At 43.5% G+C, this 11,465-nt stretch overlaps 2 protein-coding genes across 2 annotated transcripts in view; both read right to left on the reverse strand.

The window, feature by feature from the left end:
* Nucleotides 1-10,887, reverse strand: part of FOXN3 (forkhead box N3) — a 325,004-nt gene extending 314,117 nt beyond the window's left edge. Inside the window, exon 1 of the mRNA XM_050953291.1 lies at nucleotides 10,742-10,887. The gene's annotated coding sequence lies outside the window, so the exon portion shown is untranslated. The remainder of the gene's footprint in view (nucleotides 1-10,741) is intronic.
* LOC127052408 (uncharacterized) lies at nucleotides 1,168-10,727 on the reverse strand. The gene is made up of 4 exons (XM_050956005.1): nucleotides 10,502-10,727; nucleotides 4,277-4,531; nucleotides 2,556-3,111; nucleotides 1,168-1,267 (listed from the first exon to the last, which is right to left on the reverse strand). The coding sequence occupies exons 2-4, from the start codon at nucleotides 4,476-4,478 to the stop codon at nucleotides 1,168-1,170; spliced, it is 858 nt and encodes a 285-aa protein (XP_050811962.1). The 5' UTR covers nucleotides 4,479-4,531; nucleotides 10,502-10,727.
* Nucleotides 10,888-11,465: the final 578 nt, after the last annotated feature.

The following is an 11,465-nucleotide window of genomic DNA, read 5'->3' on the forward strand; positions in this document are numbered from 1 at the left end:
GGCAGGACAGTCTCATTCTACTTACTGTTTAGTACCATGCTGAGTTTCTAGGCAGTACGTCAGTTCTGGCAACCTCCTCCATTAGGAATTATACTTAATGCCAAAACATCTAATCCAACAATTAGTACTTGAATTTTGTTAGTGTACTAGATTGTTTCTTACAATGCTATGTAACTGTTCTGTGTTAATCAGAAAGTTCAGCTTAATACTGTAAATACTCCATGTTAGCTGATAGCTGAAAATAATGTGTTTTTTCCCTAAATGTCTTAGTTATTGATAGATAAAGATCTGAACCCAATCCATGGACCTGAACACTGTCTTCACTGCCCCAAACTCTGCAGAGTGGGGCTAGAATCCAAACTACAGCTGAATCTCAACCGTATCACTGGTCTGTAACCTGGGATCCCAACAACTTCAGACTTGGAAGAGGCTCAGAAAAGGAAACAGATCTGAATTTTTGGTACTTCCAGTTGTTTTCTATTGGTGTGGGGTTTTTTCCCAATTACACTGTAAATTGGAATACTGGGAGGGCCCATTCTCTCTCTTTCTGGACCAATGACTAGCTAAGTATTTATCCACAATGGAATAATCATTGGGACAGAGAGAGAGAGAGAGAGAGAACAGGTGGGATTGACTGCAATTCAGTGGTTAGAGCATCTACCTGGAAGGTGAGAGATCCCAGGTCTGATTCCTCTGCTCCAATCACCTTTATTTATGCACCATGGAACAGCTTCAGCAGGAGAAATTGAAGGAGCCCCATCTCAGGGCTTGTCTACAAAATTAAGTGGACTTTTTTTCCTAATTCAACCTCAAGCCTCTGAATTAATTAAGTCGACTGTGCATAGCCACACCATGCTCATTGTCTCGATGGAGTGTATCCTCACTAGCAGTGCCTGCATCGATGCACAAAGCAGTGCATCGTGGGTAGCTATCCCAAAGTGCAACTTGCCACAGTGTGTTTTGGGAAGTTTATGTAATGCCTCATGGGACCAAAACATTGTCGCAGGGGAGAATGGGAACATTGCGTCGGCATCCCATGATGCACTGTGCTCCCTCCCTCATATTAACAGGAAACAATCCAGTGGTTTTCACTTAAAAGCGCCGCATGTACATCATAACCCCAGAAGCATGGCGCCTGCTCAGTTGTGCACTCTTGCTGTGAGCATCTCAAACACCTTGCGCCTTCTGCTGCAGTATTTCCGGAGCCGAAGCAGGATCTGCTGCACAGAATATAGCGATGTCCTGAAAGCAGCCCTGCTGCAAGCCGCTGAAAAAAACAATTCACAGTTGCTGCTGGCAGTCACAGAGCAGCTGCACTCTGTTGAGCACTGTTTCTGGTCCTGTGAAACAAGCACTGACTGGTGGGACCGCATCATTTTGCGAGTATGGGATGATGAGCAGTGGCTGCAGAACTTTCAAATGCAGAAGGCCACCTTCCAGGAACTGTGTACAGAGCTTTCCCCTGCCCTGCAGTTCAGCAACTCAAAAATGAGAGCTGCTCTGACAGTGGAGATGCGAATGGCGATTGCTATTTGGAAGCTTGCAATGCCAGACAGTTATTGGTCAATGGGAAATCAATTTGGATAAGATAAATCAACCATTGGAGATGCTGGGCTCCAAGTGTGCAGGGCCATTGATCGACTTTGCTATGAAGGGTAGTGAGTCTGGGGAATGTGCAGGACATAGTGAACGATATTGCCACGATGGGGTTCCCCAATTGCGGCACACATATCTCCATCTTGGCACCAGACTACCTTGCCAAAGAGTACATAAACCGAAACAGATACTTTTCAATGGTGTTGCAAGTGCTGATGGATCACAGGGGGCGTTTCATCGACATCAGTGTAGGATGGTCGGAAAAGGTTCATAACACGCACATCTTTAGGCACTCAGGTCTGTTCAAAAAGCTACAATTCTTTCCTGACCACAAAATGAACATTAATGACATTGAGATGCCTATAGTTATCCTGGGGGACCCAGCCCACCTCTTGGTCCCATGGCTCATGAAGCCATACTTCGGCCATCTGGACAGCTGTAAGAAACATTTCAACTATAGGCTAAGCAAGTGCAGAGCAAGGTTGAATGTGCCTTCGGTCATTTGAACGGGTGCTGGAGAAGTTTACTAACAAAGTTGGACCTTAGTGAAGAGAACATCCCCATGGGTATAGCTGCCTGCTGTGTGCTCCATAATATCTGTGAAAGCAAAGGGGGGAAATTTTCCGCAAGGGTGGGCAGTTGAGACAGATCACATGGCAGCCATTTCTGAGCATCCAGACACCAGGGCAATAAGAAGAGCACAGCAAGGTGCGCTGTATATCTGGGAGGCTTTGAAAAGCCATTTCAGTAATGAGTCACAGTAATGGGAGCTGCTTGTCTCCATTGTGCTTTCCCAAACCTCCACCTGACTTGTATCACTATCACTGTAAAGCCACTGTAAAGCCACTATCACTGTAAAGCCAACCCCCCGCCCAAGCCCACTGCTTCTACTCAATGAAGAACATTTATTTCTCAAATCCATTTACTTTATTTAACAAACATAAGTAAAGAGAGAGAGCAGGAAAAAAAAGGTAACCTTGGGGAAAAGGAGTTGTAAAGTTGGAACGGGAGAAACATTTTCAGCTGTATAACACCGCATTCCAGACCATCGAAGGTCTGTGAATGGGCACCTTCTGTTCCTTGTACCCTCCCACTGAGTTAAGTGAAAAGGATAATGGACTTTTCGCTCACACCTCATGGAACATTTTGGGGAGGGTGATTCTGCACCAGGTGATGCTGGCTGGCTGTCCACCAGAGTCTGCAGATGAACTCTACCCTCCTGCTTCTGTTCCTGCAGTTCAACCAGACATTTCAACATGTCTGCTTGGTCCCTCATAATCTGAAGCATCTCATCCTGCGCTGCACGCTCTTGCTCATTGGAAGCTTTCCTGCTCTCCATGCCCATGTCTAACTTCTCGGACAGTGAAATCCTCCATGCTCTCAGCTCTGTGTCAGCTGTCCCGGAGGTGTTCATTATCTCGGTGAACATGTCCTCCAAGGTTCTCTTTCTCCTCCTTCCAATCAGTGAAAGTCTGCTTTCAGGTGTTGATGACATGCCGATGGACACATTTCCAGCTGTCAGTCATGCGAAAAAATAAAGGAGCCATTGCACATGAATAAAATGTTTCCATAGCAAGGCCGTTTTCATAAAAGAAAACCCCAAACCCTTTTTATACTAGGTGCAAGCCATAACATAATCAGAATCTGTAACCGTTCACTCTGTTGTTTTGCTGCTCCAGCCATGGTGAGTAGGCCCGCCCGGGTCATGGGTGACCACACTTTTAATGACGTTTATGGCAGGCTCATGTTGGGAGCAAAGGTAGTTGAACAATGGCCCTTCCCCATAGCAAAAATGGGGTGGGGAGAATATTTTCACTCCCAAATTGCGCAATCTCTCATGTGGCATCCCAACTAGTTAACAACCCAGGCCGAGCACAGTAAAGGCACAGTAGTGGCTGCATGGTTTGTCGATCTGGAATGTGCAGGGGGGGGGGTCTACATGCCCTTTTTTTTTTTCTTGTAAGAGCACTTTTAATGAGAACTTCCCTTGTTTCCTCTAGGCCAGGGCCACCCAGAGGGGGGGCAAGTGGGGTAATTTGCCCCAGGCCCCACAGGGGCCCCGCGAGCCCTGGCCCAGCAGCGGTCCGGGTCTTTGGCGGCATTTCAGCGGCGGGGGGCCCTTCAGAGCTGCCAAGACATGGAGCGACTGAAGGGCCCTCCCGCCGCTGAAATGCCGCTGAAGACCCGGACCACCGCCAGGTGAGTACAAGCACCACAGCTCCTCCGCTTTGCTCCAGGCCCCCGGAATCCTCTGGGCGACCCTGCCCTAGGCGACCCTATGCAATACCAGTCTCCTGAGGGTAGCAGAGGCGGAAAGGAAGGAGATGCTACAAGTATCTGGGTATAGACCCAGTCCTTATGCTGCCATGCTGTGTACCACAATGATGCCAACAGAATTAATTCAGGAGTTGTGTGGGAAAGTGACCTACTATGGTGGAAGAAATAAGACTGCCCTGTCCAGAAACCTTCTCCAAAGGATTGCAGAGTACCTCTATGAAAGTTTTCTATAGCTATCCATGAAGGATTCCCAGGCTATCCCAATCCACATAAACAGTTTTTTCTGGGGGCCACTCTCTGCCATCACAGCACCTCACTTTTTCTTCACAGTAAACATGAAATACCACCAAATGGGTTTGCCCACTAAAGTTTAACTGGACTTTGATTATAACTGTATACTCACCAGCAGTACCTTCCCCGGCATCACGGTCGGCCACCATGATGTCCTGCAACCTACAGGGCTCCAAGGTTAAAAATATTTCCTGGCTCTTGGGGAGAATGGATCCACCACTCACCTGTCTCCCATTCTCCTCCTCCTCCTCTTCCTCATCCACCATATCGTCCTCCTTGTTGTCCCTAGACTCACACACCTGGGAGGTGTCCATGTTCCTTGTAGGGGTGCTGGTAATGTTGTAGGAGCAGCAGTGATCTGTATAACCTGTATGTTCAAAAGGTCTGTTACACTTCCCTCCCACCCCCTTTTGTCTCGTTTCTCTCTTTGAATACCTGTGAAGTGGCTTTCCCTCTCCCCCTCCCTCCTGGAATGCTTGTGGGATGAATGGGCTGCTTGAACAGCTGAAAGATTAGAAGAGCTCCCAGGTAGACAAGGTGTCTGGGACTATAATTATGCAGTGCTCACACACCCAATGCATGGACACTGCACAGACACTGCCCGAGATGGAGTGTGACCAACCAGATGAGGCCAAGTCATCTCTAGTAGCAGGCCATGACACTCTGATTAGGTAGCATTCACACGCCGGGAAGGCCCTTCGACTGGACCGCCTGGCCAGTGGTTCGCCACATTGCATTCCATCATGCCTCAGAAAGACTTAGCATAATCGCACCATCCATCACTGCGCAGTGGGACACTTACCTTGAAGGATCCTGACATCTCCAGTGCTGTGCCTATCCTAGGAGTGTGAGTATGAGTGTGACCCTTCCCGCCCCCCTCTTCTTTTGAGCTTAGCTATCAGTAGAATAAACGTACTGTTTTCTGCCAAACTCTGGTGGGTCATTAGTCCTCCCTAAGCTTACTAGCTGACCCAATTTCGGGTAACAGGTGCAATCGCATGCAGTTCATTGTAGAACTGGCATGTGTGGGGTTCAGCACCAGAACGACTGTTCACCACCCTTGCCTTCTGGTATGCTTGGCAAAGTTCTTTTATTTTCACAAGGCACTGCTGCGTGTCCCTTGTGTAGGCTTTCTCCTCCATTCCACAAGCGATCTTTGCATAGATGTCAGCCTTTCTTCTGCCGGATTGGAGCTCTGCCTGCACAGACTCGTCTCCCCACAGAGCGATGAGATCCACCGTGTCCTGTGCAGACCAGGCTGGAGCGTGTTTGGGACGTGTAGTCTCCATGATCAGCTGTGCTCAAGCTGGCATGCTCCCAGTGCTGATCAAACAGGAAATGGGAAATCAAAAATTCCTGGGGCTTTAGCAAGGAAGGGGCTGTTTCCTGTGTACCTGGCTTGTTGAGAGTTGAGAATGATCTCCAGAGCGGTCATAGATGAGCATTGTGGGACTCCACCTGGAGGCCGATTAAGTCAAATTACACAACACTGCGTCTGCACTACCTCGCAGTTGATCCATGAAAATTGAATTAAACGCTACGCCTCTCGCAGAGGTGGATTACAGAAGTCGACATTAGAGACAATTTAGGTCAGTGTAAAGGACCCAGTAGTGTAGACATATACATTAACAGGTCAACTTAAGTCAGCTTCCTTTGACCTAACTTTTTAGTGTAGACCAGGCTTCTGAATGTCCCATAGCTCAGTCATCAGAGCACTATTCTGTAAGGGGTAGGAAACAGCTGTTCAAATCCTTTCTTCCCACTCTGGAAGAGAAAGGGGAATTGAACTTGTCTTCCACATCTCAGGTAAGTGTTATAACCAGCATGCTAAAAGTAGCCACCACCTCCTCCATCCAGATTTTGAATGGGACTCCAGCTGGTAGATGGCCTCTGAGCATACCTATCAGATCTGGACCCAGAGACAACTTAGGAAGCTAAATGCCTATCTTTGCCTGGTTTGTGAATTGCTCTGGAGCTTAGGCAGGAGCTAGGTGTCTGGATGGTTAGAGTGAGGAAACAGTGTGCATGCCAAAGGCTGTAACATAGAGACCTAGGGAAGTTTGCCTGCAAAAATGTAGGCACCTAAAATCACTAGGTGCTTCCAGGGTTTATGGATGGCAGTAGAGCCAACACTGGGAGGTGGACACCTAAACCTGAGACTTAATCTGAGTTCTCTTCCTAGCTCTGCCACTCACTTGCTTTGTAACCTTGGACAAGTCATTTGACCACTTCATGCCTCAGTTTCCTTATCTATGAAATGAAGATAATAATATCTCCCTACCTCACATGTGCTGTGAGTATTCATGTTTGTAAAGTGTTTGGTGATCCCTGAGTGAAAAGTAGATTAGAAATGCAAAGGACAATGAATAAAATAATTCATCTACAACTTTATGCCCTCAGAAATTGGCCTTTATATGAGGAGGAAAAAAATCTGTGCATGCAAACTGACTATACAGGAAATTAGTTCCCCAATTTGCACATGCAAATACCACTTCTGCGTGCAAACAGGCAATTTATACATTCAGTTTTACAGTCCACTTTTGAAAAAGTGGGTAAGGTGGAGGAAATGTGGATTGACAAAACCAAATACAATTTTGCTTCCCATTGTATCTTGCAATTCACATGTCAAAGAGTACTGATAAGTGTTTGGTGTAATAAAACTTTTACAAACTAAACTGATCAGAGATAAATACTGTTACACAAACATCGGGGACCATGAAGAATGAAGGCTGAATAGAGAAAGCAACTAACTAATCCAGTTCATTTCCTTCAGTTTGTAAAAACAAGTAACTGACATATTTCCTGCCAATGAACGTTCCTACAGATAAGAAAGCTCCTGACAACAGGAAATTCTTTGCTAGAAGAGAGAACACTTTTGCCATTAAGCCTCACATTCTTCATTTAAGTTCCACTCAATTAAAAGCAACATCTGACTAATTAATTATGAGCTGGATAAAATTATGCAATTATCCAAATCTCAAAGACTTTTCTTAAGTGTACATGAACCAATGTTTTCATGATAAGCTGACATGCTTCAGTTCTAGAACTCTCGGAGGCTGACTCTTATTTGCGCTCAGGCCATTGTAAACCCCTCTGGCAGCATGAAGGGGTGTTCAAGTGGGAGTACCTTACACTTGCATTGATTTAATGTATTGCTCTGGCTTTAAAGTAAGTGAGTCAGCCCTTTGTTTTTCAGAAAGTAAGGGCCTGGTCCTGGAAGGTGCAGAGTGGCCCCTGCAAGATTCTGAGCACCTTCAACTCGTTATCAACTCAGATCTGGCCCTAAAGCTATAACAACTGCTCAGCAGTCAGCTAGTTTTCCTTGAAAACTGATGAAATATGCAAGTAAAGAGAAAACAAAGGTCAGACTAGTCATTGTAGTAGCTTTCAAAACTGATAATTTATATTGAGGGTGAAGCATTCAAGTGTTTTACACTAACCATTTGATAAGGATTACACTGCTAAAAAAGGATCTAAGGGAACATCAAAATTAAATGCTTTGGAGCAAATGTAATAAATACTCAGAGATGTTCTTCTGTCAGAAACATTTGAGATCAGCATCAGCTACCCAAGGGGTGAGGGCAATCAAACCCTCCCAAAAATCTTGCTTGTGAGTTTGCTATGAAAGATTCCAGTTAAGCTTTTAAAAGCAAAATGGCTCTTCCCTCTCGGATACAAGAAACTTTTCAAAAGTCCAGCAAAGTAAAATTTTAATTAACCATAATAATAATTGTAGCTGTTTATTAACAGTCTTTATTTTCTCATGCAGTATGTTTTTCTTTCCTGTCTCAGTTGTTACCTTCACTGTGTTCCTGAAGCAAACTGCGGCTCCAATAGAAACTGTTATTTAATGTTAACAGTTGATACTTACTCATTCAAATTTTTTTCCCCAAGATATGAAGGAGATGTGACATTCAAATTTAAATAAACTTTTAACATATTTTGGTAATTAATGATGACAAACAGGGGTGCTGGAACAGTTTTTATAGTGGAGGTGCTGACAGGCATTGAACCAAACTATAAGCCTTGTATATAATGGAATCCACTGCACCTTTAGTTTCAGCACCTATAAAATGGGCCTAATCAATCTGTTATAATGCATCTGGAAGCCACAGGCGCTACACAAGGAATTAGTTTGGCCCAGTAGCAAGTTGAAATAATAGTCACTCACATACTTTTTTTTCTCCGCCCCTCTCATCTTAGTTTTTTCACAGTATGGAATCTGAAACTTCAGCAAAAACATCTTCTAGGCCCTATATCTCAGGCCTTGCTCAGGCAGTCAGCTAGTTTTCCTTAAATCAGTGGGAGTTTTGCCAGAGTAAGGACTGCAGGTTGATACCCTTAACTCTTTGTTCTGAACTGAAATATAGATATGAAATATGGAAGACAGTGCAGTTTTTGTTGTAAAATGACCTTGATTTGACAGGCACATTCTCAGGTTTCAACAGATGCTGTGGGAAAGGCAGCAGAAGCCAACATGTTCTGCAGGCATTTCTGATGACATGCAGGCTTTTTTTTTTTTTTTAATAAATAAATGGGGGGTAGTCTTCCCAGTTTCCATGACAACAATGTCTCCACTTGTCTGGTATTAGATACCATCCACTTCCTGTGTCTAAATTTTTAAGCCAATCAGAAAAGTGTTTATAGATTTTAGAGCTCTTGGGACAGTCCCTCTTTTACAAGAGAGCTACTTTAATGACACGTAATGCTTAGGCTGCAAACGTTAGAAGGCCTTATATTTTCAGTTGTAAAGAGATCATGCAGAGTTTGCTGGTTACTGCATGAGATACTGAAAGAAAAATAGGGTTTTGCTGCCGAATTCATTGTGCTCCTAACAGTTGCCTTGCCATGATTTTCTAATACAGCACAAACTCATCTTCTTTATTCATTTTTACTTTTGATTTACCCTCTCACAGCGTAAATATTTTGTGCATGAAAAATTCTAATGTAATCATTTCATTAAGAAATCCAGTTACCCACTACCCACCCAAGAAAAGGTCTGGTGTGACATAGATGATACTACAGCATAGCACTGTTTGCTGCAATTAAAGTTTCAGTCAACTGAATTGTGTATACCACAATACTTCAGTAACAACAGAATTTTACAGAAATATTTTGATAATACAAAACAAAAGCTAACCACAGTCTAACAATTATGTTGGGCGGAGAGGGGGGGACGCGGGAGGCTTATTTATGCAGGAAGTAATCACATTTTTTTTTTGAAGAAATAAACCCGAGAAAAAGTCCAACTAAGTTAGAAGTCAATATTGCAGAAAGGCAGGCAAGGGGAAGCTGATCAGAAAATAGGAAAATACCTCTCTGAATAGCTTTGACAAATCACTCTTAACACAACTGATGAATCATTGTGTGTGTGTGTATAAAACAAATATACAAACTGTAAACCATGGACTGGGCTTCTCTATAAAACAGTGATCTAAAAATCTGTGAAACACAGGAACAAAAGAAATATAACAGGGTGTGTGCCTAAGATTAGTGAAATGACTGTTTGTGTCAATGAACTGGAAGCACACTGGCTATGACAATCTCCATATGGAGGCTGGCAATAGCCTATTCCTTTCAAATTTGATGCATTTTTAAATTATTATCATCATCCATCCCAACAGCTCTCAAATGTCTTTCCCGAAGCACAACTTGTATTTGAGAACTACCAACACTCAGCCTATTAACACTAAAATGAAACAAAACACCCTGCAATTTAAGGGTCCAATCCTGTGATGTGCTCAGTGCCATTAAAACCCACTGAAGTCAGGGGAAGGTACATAGCAGAGATGCTCAGAAGCTTTGTAGGATTTGGCCTTAGAGTTGCTTGGGTAAAAGGCTTTATTTTCCAAAAATATCTTTCTGTATTGTGAGCAAAAAGTGGAGAAAATTCTTAGCAGCTCTGGCAGTTTCCCTCCAAATATTATTAATCTCTAAATCTAAAAAATAAAACTCAGAATAGCTGATTGATCTGAAGCTTGATCTAAATTGAAACCACAGATCTGAAAATTTGGTTAAAACAACAGAGCTGAGTGACCATCAATAATGTTAACTACCAAAATGAGCACAACTGCAAAATTAGGAGGACCCCGTCCTGCAAGTCCTTGAAGTGAATGGGAGCTTTGCCTGAGTAAAGACTGCCTGGGATCAGGCCCTTGAACGTTTTTGGTCATTCATAACTAATTCTCAATGTAGCTTAGAAAGCTATTATCAAACACACATCTATTACCTGATCAGATCAAGCAAGCTTTGCTTTTCCACAACAAATGAAGCAAAAAGGTTTAGCAACTAAATGCCTGCAGAAAGTTTTTGTTTGTTTGTTTTTATATGAACTTACTTTTGGAACTAAACTAATTTGGATGAGGTTACTGTCCATCCTGCATCCTTTTACAGTTTAAGCTGCATGCAGTATATCCATTTAGAAGCAGATGAAATTTTTTTTCCAGGGAGGGGGAACAAAACCTAAAAATCCAAGTGTGCACCAATGCAGCTGCCTGAACATTTATAGGCTTCTAATGACAATACTAAACACTGAGCCAAAGATTAAAAGACAGGAAATGAGAACCATTTTAGTTACCTTTTAATCTTTGTTTTTTGCTCTTGCTTCCTTCTGCATTAGTTGCTGTTGCAAGTATGTTATATTCTCACAGTTAATCCTTCCATTCTGGTTTTGTTCAATATTTGGAATGATCCCTATAGACAGAATGCAGCCATAACCCAGACTCCATGCTCACTGAGCTATCCTTGTGTCAGAGGTACTGCTAAAAGCAGAGAAATAAGGAAACTTTCTGCTGGGTCCTAGTGCTCATCTGTGAAAGAGAGTCCCACAAACCGTATTGCAGAATAAAGATCATGTTTATTGTTCTGACTCACTTGCCAGCACCCAGTGGGGAACGGTGTCACATAAACACTGCCTGCTTTATGTCTTCTGTAACATTAAAAATTATGTCAGAGATGGACCTGATCTGATTGTGAATAGCCCAGACTTTGAGGAAGAGGGTGGAGAACTCAAATCTAAATCCAGATCTGAATTTTATTGCTGACTCCTGGCTAATCAGCCAAAACACAATCTGGAATTTGAACCTAGGAAAAGTTTATAGAAGGTTCAAAATAGGAACCTGGAGCCAGATCTGAATTTTGCAGCTTGGGCCCATGTCGGCTATTCACCCATTACAAAAACAGAATCAAATTCTGGTATCCTTGCCCCACAATCCCATAGCAGCTCCTATGTGTCACATCCATATGTGTGGAATTCTGAAATTGGGGGTGGGAGGGGGCATTCAGGGCTAAGAGTAGAGGGC

The sequence above is a fragment of the Gopherus flavomarginatus genome, chromosome 5 (assembly GCF_025201925.1).
Source record: "Gopherus flavomarginatus isolate rGopFla2 chromosome 5, rGopFla2.mat.asm, whole genome shotgun sequence".
Lineage (NCBI taxonomy): Eukaryota > Metazoa > Chordata > Testudines > Testudinidae > Gopherus > Gopherus flavomarginatus.